Here is a 19,536-nt window from a genome sequence, read left to right on the forward strand (position 1 = left end):
ACACATATATATATATACATACATATATTTATACATACATATATACATATACATACATATATATACATACATATTATATATATATATACATACATACATACATACACACATACATATATATACATATATAAATATATATATATATATATATATATATATATAGGGAGGTAGTGGGTCCCATTTTTATAGTCTTTGGTATGACTCGGCCGGGGTTTGAACTCCCAACCTACCGATCTCAGGGCAATCAGCAATTTCCCATCAGTGCGCTTACCAATCATTTCCAATCCTTAAATTAGTACACAGTGCCCCGGCCTCAGTCTTGTATACACCACAGTGTCCCTAATTCCCACTTTTAAACTTTGAGAGTGTTTTATGTTGGATTGTAATGAAAAATAACACCTTCTTACTCCCCACTTCCCACTCTTTTTGCCACATTCTGTCTGTTTCTTCTTGTATTATGCATTTCCACTCCACCTTTCCATAGTACTTTTATTCCTATTCAATTTTTGTTTGATGCCGTTTTTGCTCTCTGGTCAGCCTCCTCATTTCCCTGTTCTCCCACGTGTGTTGGCACCCCAATCCCTGCATTCTTCCCAGCATTACCGTTGCTTCACTAATTAAGTCGTTTCTTGCCACACTCTTCCCACCCATCAATACCTCTGCTGAATCAGTGGCTTAACCTCCTCCGCCCATCCAAGCGTCCATAAAATAGCCACAAGCTCTCCTGTAAATGCTGATAGTTTGTTTGAAACCATGCCGTATTTGCAACTGTGGGATGCTCACCCCTATTACTGCCCTTCCATTAATCATATTTATGGAACCGTCTGTGTATATATTAATGTAATCTGATCATTTGTTCTCGAAAAACATTTTTTTTACTTCTACAGGATCACCTGCATCCATTCTTATATTGAACGATCCACATCGGACTCCGACAGGATCCAAGGAGGACCAGGTGACCAACTGCAAATCACATAGTCCTAGCTCCACTGCTCTGCTCCTTCTTGAGTGCATGAAGTGTTTCCCCCTCCCTTATAGTTGCTATAAGGGAGGAGGGTGGATTAAAGACTCCCCAGCTTTCTACCAAACAAGCTTGACTAGAAGTAGTTCTGAACGCCCCTGTGCATACCCAAAGTGCTTCTTAGCTGATTGAGGACGGACGGGGGAGCAACCCCATGTACAATGCAACCGTAACCAATATTTGATCTAATTACAGCTTTATATACAAACGCCGTTTCCATATGAGTTGGGAAATTGCGTTAGATGTAAATATAAACGGAATACAATGATTTGCAAATCCTTTTCAACCCATATTCAATTGAAAGCACTACAAAGACAAGATATTTGATGTTCAAACTCTTAAACTTTTATTTTTTTTTTGCAAATAATAATTAACTTCGAATTTCATGGCTGCAACACGTGCCAAAGTAGTTGGGAAAGGGCATGTTCACCACTGTGTTACATCACCTTTTCTTTTAACAACACTCAATAAACGTTTGGGAACTGAGGAAACTAATTGTTGAAGCTTAGAAAGTGGAATTCTTTCCCATTCTTGTTTTTTGTAGAGATTCAGTCGTTCAACAGTCCGGGGTCTCCGCTGTCGTTTTTTATGCTTCATAATGCGCCACACATTTTCGATGGGAGACAGGTCTGGACTGCAGGCGGGCCGGGAAAGTACCCGCACTCTTTTTTTACGAAGCCACGCTGTTGTGGCTTGGCTGAAGATGGCGCTTAAATGGCTGCATATGTTGTTCCAAAACCTGTATGTACCTTTCATCATTAATGGTGCCTTCACAGATGTGTAAGTTACCCAGGCCTTGGGCACTAATGCACCCCCATACCATCACAGATGCTGGCTTTTGAACTTTGCGTCGATAACAGTCTAGATGGTTCTCTGCCCCTTTGGTCCGGATGACACGATGTCGAATATTTCCAAAAACAATTTCAAATGTGGACTCGTCAGACCACAGAACATTTTTCCACTTTGCATCAGTCCATCTTAGATGATCTCGGGCCCAGAGAAGCCGGCGGCGTTTCTGGATGTTGTTGATTAATGGCTTACGCTTTGCATAGTAGAGCTTTAACTTGCACTTACAGATGTAGCGACCAACTGTATTTAGTGACAGTGGTTTTCTGAAGTGTTCCTGAGCCCATGTGGTGATATCCTTTAGAAATTGATGTCGGTTTTTGATACAGTGCCGTCTAAGGGATCGAAGGTCACGGTCATTCAATGTTGGTTTCCGGCCATGCCGCTTACGTGGAGTGATTTCTCCAGATTCTCTGAACCTTTTGATGATATTATGGACCGTGGATGTTGAAATCCCTAAATTTCTTGCAATTGCACTTTGAGAAACGTTGTTCTTAAACTGTTTGACTATTTGCTCGCGCAGTTGTGGACAAAGGGGTGTACCTCGCCCCATCCTTTCTTGTGAAAGACTGAGCATTTTTTGTGAAGCTGTTTTTATACCCAATCATGGCACTAACCTGCATGGTTCTTTGCTTGTCTGATTAATAGATGTCATCAGTGTTTGACTCTGACACTATCTGTGTTGGCCCTGCGATGAGGTGGCGACTTGTCCAGGGTGTACACCGCCTTCCACCCAAATGCAGCTGAGATAGGCTCCAGCACCCCCACACGCGACCCCAAAAGGAACAAGCGGTAGGAAATGGATGGATGGATTATATAAATTCACTAATTATAACTATTTAACAACAGATACATGTTTTGACATTTCTAATTCATCAAATATGCATGATGTACTTTTTATAAGCTTCAATGAAGATTAGTGGCCATCGTCACGGTGACGTCACGCTGATTCTTTGCACCCCCTTTTTTTTTTTTTTTTTCATCCCCCTTCCTGTTTGAGCCGCACACTCTCAGCACTTTGGTTCCTGTCTGCGAGCAGTTCAGTGGTCTCTCTTGGCTTCTTCCCCCGGTAAGTCCTGTTTAGCTGGAGGCGTGTCGCTGACTTACGACGAGCAAATTTGTTCCAAAGATTATTCAAAAAAACAAGCAGTTCGTGATGTTTTGTGCGATTTTCATCGCCTCCAACTACGGCGTGCCGAAGTCAGCGTTTAAAGGCTATTTGAGTTGACAAGTTGGAATAGGGCTTGCTGTTTTTCCAACGTCAACCCTATAAATAGCCTCCTTAATTATTCAGTTCGGGAGCAGCAAAGATCGGCTGCATGCAGATGAGGGATCTTTTAATTATTTACACACAGTTATGAGCAGTGATGAGACGCTATAGGTTGCGCAACACGTCATGTTTGCATATTGTTCATGATATTAGCTCCAGAGTATATGTGCAGTCGTACAAGAGCAGAAGTTAATCCCTCGCCGTGCGTCAAGTTGACACAACTAAGCTGCTACAATAGTTGGTGGGACTTCAGACGCGCAACATTTCAACTTTTACACTCCCAAGCTGCACATTCTGCAGGAGAACCAGACCCTCATTCAAATTCCTTTTAAGCGGGACTCTGCTTGCCCTCGGGTTGTTGTTGTTTTTTAACTCCAGGCTTTGGTCAGACACTTCAAAGTTGTAGAGTTAAATCTCAACTTTTCCTTTGAGTCCTCGGCATGTCTTTATGTGATTAACGGTAGCGCCGGCACTCGGAGGAGCTTAGCCAATGGATCACTCGGAGTCCTGCCTCGTTAGTCTACGTTGTGCAACTGGAGTCTGCCATGGAAAAGTCTACTCAAGAGTTAAAGCATGGCGGTTCAAGTGAAGAAGGCCCTTGATTTGTTTTTCTCAGAACTGATCCCTTCTGCTATCGGTGTGTGTACCTCTGGTCCAGGGTTGTTTGAAGCTAAAAAGCTAGAATAAAACCCTAACATTAGCTACCATGAATTGATTAACGTGGACCCCGACTTAAACTAGTTGAAAAACTTATTCGGGTGTTACCATTTAGTGGTCATTTGTACGGAATATGTACTGAACTGTGCAATCTACTAATAAAAGTATCAACTAATCAATCAATCAAAGTTGTAATATGAAAAAAGGGAGACAAGGGTCAAAACCCATGAATTTTAGGTTTATATTAATGAAAATAACAAATATGCTAGCATAAAATTTTGAGCATGCTAAAAATACTTCTAAGATGGCGTCAAGTATCAAAATCTATGATTTTCTGGTTTAAACATACATTAGCTAAAAAAGCTAGCATACAACATTAGCATGCTAACCATATATGAAAAGTTTGTACATGTCTAGGATGGCACCAAGTATCAAAATCCATGATTTTTAGATATATACGAATAGAATTTGAAGAAATGTTAGCATAAAATGTTAGTATGCTAACGTTAGCATGACAACATCGGAAAAGTTGGCATACTTCTAAGATGGCGCCAATTAAAAAAAATTAATGACTTACAGATTTAAAATGTACAAACTTAGCTCAAAAGTTACCATAAAGCATTAGCATGCTAACGCTAGCATTATGACATAGGAAAAGTTAGCTTATTTCTAAAATGGCACTAAGTATCAAAATCCATGATTTTTAGATTCAAATAAATAGTTTGTAAAGATATTTTTTTTTACTTGCAAATCTTTTTTTTTTAAATTGAGGAACATTTGATTCTTGTGAAACTTTTTTTTTTAACTTGCGAATTGTATTTTTAATTGAAGAAAATTGTGTTCTTACTTGCAAATCATTCTTTTTTTAACTTTCGCTTATTTAATTTTTTACTTCCAGAAACTTGTTTTGACTGAAGAAAATCAGTTTTTTACATGTATATTGTTTTTGTAATTGAAGAAATTTGTTTTTATTATTGTGAATTGTTTTTAGAGAATCATAATTTAATTTGCAAATTGTCTTTTTTTACTTATGAATATTTTTTAATAGAATATTTTGTAGTTTATCTGCAAATGTTTTTTTGTTTATAGAAAACTTTTTTTTACTTGAATTGAAAAAATGTTTAACTTGCGAATTGTTTTTTTCAGTAGAAAAAAAAGTTCTCACTTGCGAATCGTTTTTATTCCTTACATGTAGTTCTTTTACTCAAAATCTATTTTTTAAATGAAGAAAAATAGTTTTGTGTTTTTTTTACTTGCGAATCATTTGATTTAAAAGAATGTTTTACTTATGAATCGTTGAGCGTGACTAAAAACATTTTTGTGTTCGTAGAGTTTTGGCAGTAATTAAAGTCCATAAAAGCGTACATTAAACTACTGCGGCACTCCAGTTTTTGTTCGTAATCTGTTCCAAAAGGTCAGACGAAGAACAGATCGAACCAAAACCGAAGCAATTTTTTCCCATTAGAAGTAATGCAATCTGAGTAAAATATCATTAGAAAAATACATTTCATAGAGAAAGACTGGGGACAGAAAGACCATTTTTTCAAAAGCTGCACTTTTTAATGTCCAAAACTAATGTTGAATGCAGGCAAGTCAAACACGTGTGCCAGGCGAAAATCCAGCATTTGGACTGAAGCCTGTCCCATTAGACCGCCCTCAGCCTCGTTTATTTATTTTCCAAAAAAGGATTGAATTTTCTTCTCCCTTTCTCAGTGTTCCCTTGGCAACATTTCAAAGTGCATGCAGATATTTGGGGTCAGTGATGGAGTTCTGGCCGACCCTGGCCCAGATCCTGCTGATGAGCAACCTCGCGGACCGGCTGCAAATGGTGCAGATGCGGGATTTCAGCATGAAGGACATCATTCACCTGCACCCTTCAAGTAAGTATATATATATATATATATATATATATATATATATATATATACATATATGTATATATATATATATATAATGCTCGATACCGTGGTAGAGCGCGATATAATATATGTAGGTTTGGGAAAAAAATCACAAGACTACTTCATCTCTACAGAACTGTTTCATGCGGGGTTCCCTCAATCATCAGGATTCGTAAGTAAGAAAAAGACAATTTGCAAATAAAATAATTATTCTCTAAAAACAATTCACTATAATAAAAACAATTTTCTTCAATTACAAAAACGATTTACAAGTAAAAAACAGATTTTTTTCAATCAAAACAACTTTCTGGAAATAAAAAAAAAACGATTTTCAAGTATGAACACAATTTTCTTCAATTAAAAATACAATTCGCAAGTAAAAAAAAAAAAAGTTTCACAAGAAAAAAATCAAATGTTCCTCAATTTAAAAAAAATGATTTGCAAGTTAAAAAAAAAATGTTTACAAATTATATTCATTGGAAGCGGTAGAAAAATGGATGGATGGATGAATCAAAAAATCATGGATTTTGATACTTAGTGCCATCTTAGAAATATACTAACTTTTCCTATGTCATAATGCTAGCGTTAGCATGCTAATGCTTTACGGTAACTTTTGAGCTAAGTTTGTACATTTTAAACCTGAAAATCATTAAGTTTTTTAATTGGTGCCATCTTAGAAGTATGCCAACTTTTCCTATGTTAGCATGCTAACGTTAGCATGCTAACATTTCTTCAAATTCTATTTGCATATATCTAAAAATCATGGATTTCGATACTTAGTGCCATCTTAGAAATATGCAAACTTTTCCTATGTCATAATGCTAGCGTTAGCATGCTAATGCTTTATGGTAACTTTTAAGCAAATTTCGTAAATTTTAAATAATTGTCAATAATGTCAATAATTATACATGTATATATACATATATATATATGTATATATATGTTTATACATATATACATACATATACATATATATATATATATATATATATATGTATGTATGTATGTATGTATGTATGTATGTATAACCTTAAAAATCAATTATTGTCTCTTATTGTCTCTGGTTTCCATAGCAACACCTCATCCTGGAGGATTCAAGTGCTTCACATGTCAAGATGCTGCAGATAACTACGAGTGTAACCGCTGGGCACCGGACGTGTATTGTCCACAAGGTACCATCCCATCATGCACCGTCAGCAGTCTTGTTTTTACGGGGAATTCCTGTGAATGGAAAACCAAACCACTGTGTTTTTTTAACCATAAAATCTATATATATATTTTTTTCCAGTAAATGAAAAAATGGTGCCACTGTTATTTTGACATGAAAGTTCTGCTGACTGAGCTGCATTTCTTTTCATGTAAATGTAAAAACAGTACCATTGTATTTTTACAGCAAAATGATTGCGACGGAGCAGACAGTTTTTAACCGTAAAATCTGCTAACATTTCTGTCAGGTTCCAACACCGAACTATCTATTAAACAGGACGTGAGGCAAAGAATCAAACAGAGAGAAGATTCAATTTAGCTCATGAGGAGAGCGTGTGGAAACTGCACCCTCATACAAGCTCAGAGGAAAAAGTTCCACGCCTCACCATTTATTTGGGCATTCCCTGATTACATAGCTGCAGCTGCCTATAAAGGGAATGGTCTCATTATGCAGTCATAAAGCGTTAAAACAAAAGGTGCTTGGAGCTGTGTCAGGTTTGCCCCCTCTTCGCTCGTAGACTTTGCGTCCTGATAAGGCCCTTCCCGTGGCTGTCCAGATCTGAGAAACCGACACCTCTACGGTGCATTTCATCGCACACAGTTGAGATTTACAAGGCTTTTGCTTGATAAGATCAAAGACAGCTTTGTAAGCACCAGTGGATAGATAGTACAGTGCTTTACTGTAAATTGAAAAACAGTGCCAGTATTTTTTTAAGCAAAATACTGGGAACTCAATTGTCCGTTTTATTTTTTTATGGTAAAATCCCTGGTTGTGGTTTTTACAGTGCATTACTGTAAATGTAAGAACAGTACCAATATATTTTTACAGCTAAATTCAGGCGACTTAGCTGCATATACTGTAAATAGAAAAACTAGCACTGTTATTTTTTACGTTAAAATTCTGGCGACTGAGCTTCCAGTCTCTGATCGTAAAAATCTAGGAACTTTTTTTTTTACAGTGCAATACCGTAAATGTAAAAACGGTAACACTTTTATTTTTACAGTAAAGTTTTGGAACTGAGTAGCCAGTTTTTTACAGTGCAATATCGTAAATTGAAAAATTATGCCACTATTATTTTTGTCACGACCATGGGATCATATTTTGTTTTTGTCATGTTTGGTTTTATTTTTTGGACACTTGTTTCCTGCTTTTGCACTTCCTTGTTTGCCTTCTTTCCATGCCAACTCATTCATTTTCACTTTACCCTCATGTCACGCCCCTGTCCTCAGTTCTCACACCTGTTTGTAATCATCATAGCTATTATTTAAACCGGACGTGGCCAGGAAGTCAATCTGGCGACTTTACATATTCCTCAACTTTTTTTTGCCATGCTGTTTATTATTTCTGTCCATGCCACGTAAGTTTTGGGTTTGTGTTATGCCACAGTTAATGTCTTTTGATTATTTCGTTCATAGTCATGCCTTTGTGCTAGTCATTTTTATTTTCAGTAGTCAAGTTTGTTCTCTGCCATTGTGTGCGCCATTTTTTTCCCTTTTTGTTAGTTAGAGTGTTTAATAAATAAAAATGTACTTACATTCTCGCCTGGCTCGTGCCAATTTTCCTTTGCGAAGGAGAAACAATCCAAGTCATAGTCCAAGCCTGACAGAAAGTCGCCAGGCTGACTTCCTGGCAACTTCCGGTTTAAATAATAGCTATGATAATTACAAACAGGTGTGAGAACTGAGGACAGGGGCTTGACATGAGGGCAAGGTGAAAATTAATTAGTTGGCATGGAAACAAAGCAAACAAGGAAGTGCAAAAGCAGGAAACATGTGTCCAAAAAATAAAACCAAACATGACAAAAACAAAACATGATCCCATGGGCGTGACAATTTTTAGGTCAAATTTTAGCCACTGAATTGCCTGTTTTTGTTGTGGGGTTTTTCCGTGTAAAATCTCTGGCTGTTGTTTTTACAGTTCATAACTGTAAATGGAAAAACGGTGCTACTGTTATTTTATCGTAAAGTTCTGGAACTTGAGCTGCCAGGTTTTTTTTTACCATGACACCTACACTTTTTTATTCAAACCATTTTTTTACAGTGCATTACAGTAAATTGAAAAACAGTGCCAGTATTTTTTTTTAGGCAAAATTCTGGCGACTGAATTGAAAGTTTAATTTTGTTTTTACAGTAAAATCTCCGGTTGTAGCTTTTATAGTGCATTACTGTAAATGGAAAAACCATACCAGTGTTATCTTTATGGTAAAATTCTGGAACTTGAGCTGTCAGTTTTTTTTTACCATAACACCTACACTTTTTTATTTAAAACGTTATTTTTTACAGTGCATTACCGTAAATTGAAAAACAGTGCCAGTATTTTTCTTTAGACAAAATTCTGGCGACTTAATTGACAGTTATATATATTTTTTTACAGTAAAAGCTCCGGTTGTAGCTTTTTTAGTGCATAACTGTAAATGGAAAAACCATACCAGTGTTATCTTTATGGTAAAATTCTGGAACTTGAGCTGTCAGTTTTTTTTACCATAACACCTAAACTTTTTTATTTAAAACATTTTTTTTACAGTGCATTACTGTTAATTGAAAAACAGTGCCAGTATTTTTTAGACAAAATTCTGGCGACTAAATTGACAGTTATATATTTTTTTTTACCGTAAAATCTTCGGTTGTAGCTTTTATAGTGTCAGAGTTTCTTGGTGACAAACTCCAAGATGCAGGGAAGGAGGCAGGCATTGCTTAAGAAAACATGATTTAATTAAACACTAAAACAAGAACAAACCAAAAGGGTACCAACAAAAGGCGCGCACGAGGCGGATAACAAACTTGGCTAAGAACAAAAACACTTACTGTGATACGACGAAACTATGGCATGAGCAGAGTGAACAGAAGTAGACAAAGCTAAGTGACATCGACACGACAATAATCGAGCATCTGACTGGAGGACAAAGCAGGTTCAAATAGTGACTGGCTGATTGACACCAGGTGTGGCCAGGTGCCAACCAGCCACAGCTGAGGGGACACAGCACTCAGGGAGACAAACAGGAAACAGAACTAAAATAAGAGTGCTGACAGGAACTAAAGACAGAAAACAAAGACAAATGCAGAGGAAAAACTAAGACAAAGACCAAACTGTCAGGAACAAGCCTGACATATAGTGCATTTCTGTAAATGGAAAAACGATACCACTGTTATCTTTCCGGTAAAGTTCTGGAACTTGAGCTGCCAGTTTTTTTTTTACCATAACAGCTGCACTTTTTTACTTAAAACATTTTTATTTATTTTTTACAGTGCATTACCGTAAATTGAAAAACAGTGCCAGTATTTTTTTAGACAAAATTCTGGCGACTAAATTGACAGATATATATTTTTTTTACCGTAAAATCTTCGGTTGTAGCTTTTATAGTGTCAGAGTTTGTTGGTGACAAACTCCAAGATGCAGAGGAGGAGGCAGGCATTGCGTAAGAAAACATGATTTAATTAAACACTAAAACAAGAACAAACCAAAAGGGTACCAACAAAAGGCGCGCACGAGGCGGATAACAAACTTGGCTAAGAACAAAAACACTTACTGTGACACGACGAAACTATGGCATGAGCAGAGTGAACAGAAGTAGACAAAGCTAAGTGACATCGACACGACAATAATCTAGCATCTGACTGGAGGACAAAGCAGGTTCAAATAGTGACTGGCTGATTGACACCAGGTGTGGCCAGGTGCCAACCAGCCACAGCTGAGGGGACACAGCACTCAGGGAGACAAACAGGAAACAGAACTAAAATAAGAGTGCTGACAGGAACTAAAGACAGAAAACAAAGACAAATGCAGAGGAAAAACTAAGACAAAGACCAAACTGTCAGGAACAAGCCTGACATATAGTGCATTACTGTAAATGGAAAAACGATACCACTGTTATCTTTACGGTAAAGTTCTGGACCTTGAGCTGCCAGTTTTTTTTTTACCATAACACCTGCATTTTTTTATTTAAAATATATTTATTTCTTTACAGTGCATTACCGTGAATTAAAAAACAGTGCCAGTATTTTTTTAGACAAAATTCTGGCGATTAAATTGACAGTTATATATTTTTTTTACCGTAAAATCTTCGGTTGTAGCTTTTATAGTGTCAGAGTTTGTTGGTGACAAACTCCAAGATGCAGAGGAGGAGGCAGGCATTGCGTAAGAAAACATGATTTAATTAAACACTAAAACAAGAACAAACCAAAAGAGTACCAACAAAAGGCGCGCACGAGGCGGATAACAAACTTGGCTAAGAACAAAAACACTTACTGTGACACGACGAAACTATGGCATGAGCAGAGTGAACAGAAGTAGACAAAGCTACAAGTGACATCGACACGACAATAATCTAGCATCTGACTGTAGGACCAAACAGGTTCAAATAGTGACTGGCTGATTGACACCAGGTGTGGCCAGGTGCCAACCAGCCACAGCTGAGGGGACACAGCACTCAGGGAGACAAACAGGAAACAGAACTAAAATAAGAGTGCTGACAGGAACTAAAGACAGAAAACAAAGACAAATGCGGAGGAAAAACTAAGACAAAAGACCAAACTGTCAGGGACAAGCCTGACATATAGTGCATTACTGTAAATGGAAAAACGATACCACTGTTATCTTTACGGTAAAGTTCTGGACCTTGAGCTGCCAGTTTTTTTTTACCATAACACCTACACTTTTTTTATTTAAAACATTTATTTTTTACAGTGCATTACCGTAAATTGAAAAATAGTGCCAGTATTTTTTAGGCAACATTCTGGAGACTGAATTAACATTCTTTTTTTTTTTTTTACAGTAAAATCTCCGGTTGTAGCTTTTACAGTGCATTACTGTAAATGGAAAAACCGTACCACTGTTATGTGTACAGTAAAATCTCCGGTTGTAGCTTTTATAGTGCATTACTGTAAATGGAAAAACCGTACCACTGTTATGTGTACAGTAAAATCTCCGGTTGTAGCTTTTACAGTGCATTACTGTAAATGGAAAAACCGTACCACTGTTATGTGTACAGTAAAATCTCCGGTTGTAGCTTTTATAGTGCATTACTGTAAATGGAAAAACCGTACCACTGTTATGTGTACAGTAAAATCTCCGGTTGTAGCTTTTACAGTGCATTACTGTAAATGGAAAAACCGTACCACTGTTATGTGTACAGTAAAATCTCCGGTTGTAGCTTTTATAGTGCATTACTGTAAATGGAAAAACCGTACCACTGTTATGTGTACAGTAAAATCTCCGGTTGTAGCTTTTACAGTGCATTACTGTAAATGGAAAAACCGTACCACTGTTATGTGTACGGTAAAATTCTGGCAACTGAGCAGCCAGTTTTTACTGTAAAATTGATGTTTTTTCTTACAGTGCGTCACCGTAAAAATTGTACCACTTTTATATTTACGGTGAAATTCTGCCGACGGATTTGCCAGTTTGTTTGTTTTTTTACCGTAAAAATCGACCGACTTTTTTTGACGGCGTATCTGAAGTCCTGGAAAGTTGCTCATGGACTGTCTTTCAGACAGCAGGTACTGTTACACCACCCACGTGATGGATCGCCATGGCAACAGCATCTCCGTGACCAAGCGGTGTGTCCCCCCGGAGGCGTGTCTGTTGACGGGCTGTGCTGACGACCACGACGTTGGCCGCCAGGTACGTGCCGGACGCCGCCACCTCGCTCTGGCTCACGCGCGGTGAAAGTCTGCGTTTTATTTCAGGTGTGCTCGTCCTGCTGCCGGGGGAACATTTGCAACGTGGCGCTCCCCAGAAACCACAGTGCCGCCCTTTTCTCCTCCACGTCCCCTCTGGGCAGCGCGGCGGCCGCGCGACGTCACGCACGGACATGGAGTGACGTCATCATCATTGGCGTCCTCGCGCTAGGATGTCGATGAGACGCAAATAGACAGAGAATGTGGACATCAGCACATGTGGTTTATGATGACTTTGCAGTTTTTATTTCAAAACACATGGAAACTCTGTGCTCATAAACCGGATTGTAGTGTGCAAAAGTTATTTTTAGCCTGTGTGATATCATGTGCGATACAAGCAGTCCTTCCGCGTGTTTTCTCACGTGTGATATCGTGCGCGATAAAATCTATCGTGCAGTGTTTACTTATGTGTGATATCATGTGCTATATAAGCAGTTCTGTAGAGTGTTTACTCATGTGTGATATCATGTGCGATACAAGCAGTCCTGTAGAGTGTTTACTTGTGTGTGATATCATGTGCGATACAAGCAGACCTGTAGACTGTTTTTCCTCATGTGTTATCATGTGTGATGAAATCGATTGTGCGGAGTGTTGACTCAAGTGTGATATTGTGTGCGAAGCAAGCAGTCCTGTAGAGTGTTTACTCATGTGTGATATCATGTGCGATACAAGCAGTCCTGTAGAGTGTTTTTCCTCGTGTTATCATGTGTGATAAAATCTATTGTGCAGAGTATTGACTCAAGTGTGATATCATGTGCGAAGCAAGCAATCCTGTAGAGTGTTTAGTTGTGTGTGATATCATGTGCGATACAAGCAGTTCTGTAGAGTGTTTTTCCTCATGTGTTATCATGTGCGATAAAATCAATCATGCAGAGTAGCAAGAGTTGCAAACTTGAGTGTGATATCATGTGCGATACAAACCGTGCTTACGCGTGTTTAGTCATGTGTGATATCATGCACGATAAAATCTATCGTGCAGAGTGTTGACTCGAGTGTGATATCATGTGCGAAGCAAGCAGTCCTGTAGAGTGTTTACTCATGTGTGATATCATGTGCGATACAAGCAGTCCTGTAGAGTGTTTACTCATGTGTGATATCATGTGCGATATAAGCAGTCCTGTAGAGTGTTTACTCATGTGGGATATCATGTGCGATACAAGCAGTCCTGTAGAGTGTTTTCCTCAGGTGTTATCATGTGTGATAAAATCGATTGTGCAGAGTGTTGACTCAAGTGTGATATTATGTGCGAAGCAAGCAGTCCTGTAGAGTTTTTACTTGTGTGTGATATCATGTGCGATACAAGCAGACATGTAGAGTGTTTTTCCTCATGTGTTATCATGTGTGATGAAATCGATTGTGCGGAGTGTTGACTCAAGTGTGATATCATGTGCGAAGCAAGCAGTCCTGTAGAGTGTTTACTTGTGTGTGATATCATGTGCAATACAAGCAGTCCTGTAGACTGTTTTTCCTCATGTGTTATCATGTGTGATGAAATCGATTGTGCGGAGTGTTGACTCAAGTGTGATATCGTGTGCGAAGCAAGCAGTCCTGTAGAGTGTTTACTCATGTGTGATATCATGTGCGATACAAGCAGTCCTGTAGAGTGTTTTTCCTCGTGTTATCATGTGTGATAAAATCTATTGTGCAGAGTGTTGACTCAAGTGTGATATCATGTGCGAAGCAAGCAATCCTGTAGAGTGTTTAGTTGTGTGTGATATCGTGTGCGATACAAGCAGTTCTGTAGAGTGTTTTTCCTCATGTGTTATCATGTGCGATAAAATCAATCATGCAGAGTAGCAAGAGTTGCAAACTTGAGTGTGATATCATGTGCGATACAAACAGTGCTTCCGCGTGTTTAGTCATGTGTGATATCATGCACGATAAAATCTATCGTGCAGAGTGTTGACTCGAGTGTGATATCATGTACGAAGCAAGCAGTCCTGTAGAGTGTTTACTCATGTGTGATATCATGTGCGATACAAGCAGTCCTGTAGAGTGTTTACTCATGTGGGATATCATGTGCGATACAAGCAGTCCTGTAGAGTGTTTTTCCTCATGTGTTATCATGTGTGATAAAATCGATTGTGCAGAGTGTTGACTCAAGTGTGATATCATGTGCGAAGCAAGCAGTCCTGTAGAGTGTTTACTTGTGTGTGATATCATGTGCGATACAAGCAGTCCTGTCGAGTGTTGACTCAAGTGTGATATTATGTGCGAAGCAAGCAGTCCTGTAGAGTTTTTACTTGTGTGTGATATCATGTGCGATACAAGCAGACATGTAGAGTGTTTTTCCTCATGTGTTATCATGTGTGATGAAATCGATTGTGCGGAGTGTTGATTCAAGTGTGATATCATGTGCGAAGCAAGCAGTCCTGTAGAGTGTTTACTTGTGTGTGATATCATGTGCGATACAAGCAGTCTTTCCGCGTGTTTTCTCACGTGTGACATCGTGCGCGATAAAATCTATCGTGCAGTGTTTACTTAAGTGTGATATCATGTGCTATAAGCAGTTCTGTAGAGTGTTTACTCATGTGTGATATCATGTGCGATACAAGCAGTCCTGTAGAGTGTTTACTCATGTGTGATATCATGTGCGATACAAGCAGTCCTGTAGAGTGTTTTCCTCATATGTTATCATGTGTGATAAAATCGATTGTGCAGAGTGTTGACTTAAGTGTGATATCATGTGTGAAGCAAGCAGTTCTGAAGAGTGTTTACTCGTGTGTGATATCATGTGCGATACAAGCAGTTCTGTAGAGTGTTTTTCCTCATGTGTTATCATGTGTGATGAAATCTATCATGCAGAGTAGCAACAGTTGCAAACTTGAGTGTGATATCATGTGCGATACAAACAGTGCTTCCGCGTGTTTAGTCATGTGTGATATCATGCACGATAAAATCTATCGTGCAGAATGTTGACTCCAGTGTGATATCATGTGCGAAGCAAGCAGTCCTGTAGAGTGTTTACTTGTGTGTGATATCATGTGTGATACAAGCAGTCCTGTAGAGTGTTTACTCATGTGTGATATTATGTGCGATACAAGCAGACCTGTAGAGTGTTTTTCTCATGTGTTATCATGTGTGATAAAATCGATTGTGCATAGTGTTGACTTAAGTGTGATATCATGTGTGAAGCAAGCAGTCCTGTAGAGTGTTTACTTGTGTGTGATATCATGTGCGATACAAGCAGACCTGTAGAGTGTTTTTCCTCATGTGTTATGTGTGATACAATCTATTGTGCAGAGGGTTGACTCGAGTGTGATATCATGTGCGAAGCAAGGAGTCCTGTAGAGTATTTACTTGTGTGTGATATAATGTGCGATACAAGCAGCCCTGTAGTGTTTACTCATGTGTGATATCATGTGTGAAGCAAGCAGTCCTGTAGAGTGTTTACCTGTGTGTGATATCATGTGTGATACAAGCAGTTCTGTAGAGTGTTTACTCATGTAGGATATCATGTGCGATACAAGCAGTCCTGTAGAGTGTTTACTCATGTGGGATATCATGTGCGATACAAGCAGTCCTGTAGAGTGTTTTTCCTCATGTGTTATCATGTGTGATAAAATCGATTGTGCAGAGTGTTGACTCAAGTGTGATATCATGTGCGAAGCAAGCAGTCCTGTAGAGTGTTTACTTGTGTGTGATATCATGTGCGATACAAGCAGTCCTGTCGAGTGTTTACTCATGTGTGATATTATGTGCGATACAAGCAGACCTGTAGAGTGTTTACTTGTGTGTGATATCATGTGCGATACAAGCAGTCCTGTCGAGTGTTTACTCATGTGTGATATTATGTGCGATACAAGCAGACCTGTAGAGTGTTTTTCCTCATGTGTTATCATGTGTGATAAAATCGATTGTGCATAGTGTTGACTCAAGTGTGATATCATTTGCGAAGCAAGCAGTCCTGTAGAGTGTTTACTTGTGTGTGATATCATGTGCGATACAAGCAGTCTTTCCGCGTGTTTTCTCACGTGTGATATCGTGCGCGATAAAATCTATCGTGCAGTGTTTACTTATGTGTGATATCATGTGCTATAAGCAGTTCTGTAGAGTGTTTACTCATGTGTGATATCATGTGCGATACAAGCAGTCCTGTAGAGTGTTTTCCTCATGTGTTATCATGTGCGATGAAATATATCATGCAGAGTAGCAACAGTTGCGAACTTGAGTGTGATATCATGTGCGATACAAACAGTGCTTCCGCGTGTTTAGTCATGTGTGATATCATGCACGATAAAATATATCGTGCAGAATGTTGACTCCAGTGTGATATCATGTGCGAAGCAAGCAGTCCTGTAGAGTGTTTACTTGTGTGTGATATCATGTGTGATACAAGCAGTCCTGTAGAGTGTTTACTCATGTGTGATATTATGTGCGATACAAGCAGACCTGTAGAGTGTTTTCCTCATGTGTTATCATGTGTGATAAAATCGATTGTGCATAGTGTTGACTCAAGTGTGATATCATGTGCGAAGCAAGCAGTCCTGTAGTGTTTACTTGTGTGTGATATCATGTGCGATACAAGCAGTCCTGTCGAGTGTTTACTCATGTGTGATATCATGTGCGATACAAGACCTGTAGAGTGTTTACTTGTGTGTGATATCATGTACGATACAAGCAGTCCTGTAGAGTGCTTTTCCTCATGTGTTATCATGTGTGATGAAATCTATTGTGCAGAGTTTTGATTCAAGTATGATATCATGTGCGAAGCAAGCAGTCCTGTAGAATGTTTACTTGTGTGTGATCTCATGTGCGATACAAGTAGTCCTGTCGAGTGTTTACACATGTGTGATATTATGTGCGATACAAGCAGTCCTGTAGAGTGTTTACTCATGTGTTATCATGTGTGATGAAATCTATTGTGCAGAGTGTTGACTCGAGTGTGATATCATGTGCGATACAAGCAGTCCTGTAGATTGTTTACTCATATGTAATATCATGTGTGATACAAGCAGTCCTGTAGACTGTTTACTTGTGTGATATCATATGCCAAACAAGTAGTCCTTCTGCGTGTTCACTCATGTGTGAAATCATGTGCAATACTAGCAGTCTTGTAGAGTGTTTACTTGTGTGCGATATCAGGTGCGATAAAATCTATTGTGCAGAGTGTTTACCTGAGTGCGATATCATGTGTGATACAAACAGTCCTTCAATCGTGTTTACTTGCGCGTGATATCATGTGTGATACAAGCAGTCCTGTAGAGTGTTTACTTATGTGTGATATCATGTGTGATACGAACAGTCCTGCATCGTGTTTCCTTGCGCCTGATATCTTGTGCAATAAACGCATTCCTGCAGAGTGTTTACTTGCGTGTGATATCATGTGTGATACAAGCAGTCATGTAGAGTGTTTACTTGTGTGTGATATCATGTGCGATACAAGCAGTCGTGCATTGTGTTTACTTACATGTGATATTATGTACAATACAAGCAGTCCTGTGGAGTGTTTACTCGTATGTGATATCATGTGTGATACAAGCAGTCCTGCTGCGTGTTTACTTGTGTGTGATATCATGTGCGATACAAGCAGTCCTTTAAGGTGTATACTTGTGAGTGATATCATGTGTGATACAAGCAGTCGTGCATTGTGTTTACTTACATGTGATATTATGTACAATACAAGCAGTCCTGTGGAGTGTTTACTCGTATGTGATATCATGTGTGATACAAGCAGTCCTGCTGCGTGTTTACTTGTGTGTGATATCATGTGCGATAAAAACAGTCCTGCTGTGTGTTTACTTTTGTGTGATATCATGTGCAATACAAGCAGTCCTGAAATGTCTTTACTTATGTGTGATATTATGTGCGATACTAGGAGTCCTGCAGCGTGTTTACTTGTGTGTGATATCATGTGTGATACAAGCAGTCCTGCTGCGTGTTTACTTGTGTGTGATATCATGTGCGATAAAAACAGTCCTGCTGAGTGTTTACTTGTGTGTGATATCATGTGCAATACAAGCAGTCCTGCATCATGTTTACTTATGTGTGATATCATGTGCGATACAAGCAGTCCTGCATCGTGTTTACTTATATGTGCAATACAAGCAGTCCTGCATCATGTTTACTTATGTGTGATATCATGTGCGATACCAGCATTCCTGCTGCATGTTTATTTGCGTGTGATATCATGTGCAATACAAGCAGTCCTGCATCGTGTTTACTTATGTGTGATATCATGTGCGATACAAGCGTGTTCATTTGCTTGTGATATCATGTGATGAAAGCAATGTTGCATAGTGTTTACTTGCATGTGATATCATGCACAATACAGGCAGTCCTGTAGAGTGTTTACTTGTGTGTGATATCATGTGAAACAAGCAGTCCTGTAGAGTGCTGACTTAAGTGTGATATCATGTGCGAAACAAGCAGTCCTGTAGAGTGCTGACTTAAGAGTGATATCATGTGCGAAACAAGCAGTCCTGTAGATTGCTGACTTAAGAGTGATATCATGTGCGAAACAAGCAGTCCTGTAGAGTGCTGACTTAAGAGTGATATCATGTGCGATACCATCAGTCCTGTAGAGTGCTGACTTAAGTGTGATATCATGTGCGATACAATCAGTCCTGTAGAGTGCTGACTTAAGTGTGATATCATGTTCGATACAAGTAGTCCTGTAGAGTGCTGACTTAAGTGTGATATCATGTGCGAAACAAGCCTCCCTGTAGAGTGCTGACTTAAGAGTGATATCATGTGCGATACAATCAGTCCTGTAGAGTGCTGACTTAAGTGTGATATCATGTGCGATACAATCAGTCCTGTAGAGTGCTGACTTAAGTGTGATATCATGTGCGATACCATCAGTCCTGTAGAGTGCTGACTTAAGAGTGATATCATGTGCGATACAATCAGTCCTGTAGAGTGCTGACTTAAGTGTGATATCATGTGCGATACAATCAGTCCTGTAGAGTGCTGACTTAAGTGTGATATCATGTGCGATACAATCAGTCCTGTAGAGTGCT

The 19,536-nt window shown here is 38.9% G+C and overlaps 1 protein-coding gene across 1 annotated transcript; it reads left to right on the top strand.

The window, feature by feature from the left end:
- The first annotated feature begins 2,872 nt into the window (after positions 1 to 2,872).
- Positions 2,873 to 12,757, top strand: LOC133544336 (ly6/PLAUR domain-containing protein 6-like). The gene is made up of 5 exons (XM_061889548.1): positions 2,873 to 2,936; positions 5,508 to 5,674; positions 6,766 to 6,864; positions 12,388 to 12,518; positions 12,584 to 12,757. The coding sequence occupies exons 2-5, from the start codon at positions 5,557 to 5,559 to the stop codon at positions 12,755 to 12,757; spliced, it is 522 nt and encodes a 173-aa protein (XP_061745532.1). The 5' UTR covers positions 2,873 to 2,936; positions 5,508 to 5,556.
- Positions 12,758 to 19,536: the final 6,779 nt, after the last annotated feature.

The sequence above is a fragment of the Nerophis ophidion genome, linkage group LG27, assembly GCF_033978795.1.
Source record: "Nerophis ophidion isolate RoL-2023_Sa linkage group LG27, RoL_Noph_v1.0, whole genome shotgun sequence".
In the NCBI taxonomy this organism is placed as follows: Eukaryota; Metazoa; Chordata; class Actinopteri; order Syngnathiformes; family Syngnathidae; genus Nerophis; species Nerophis ophidion.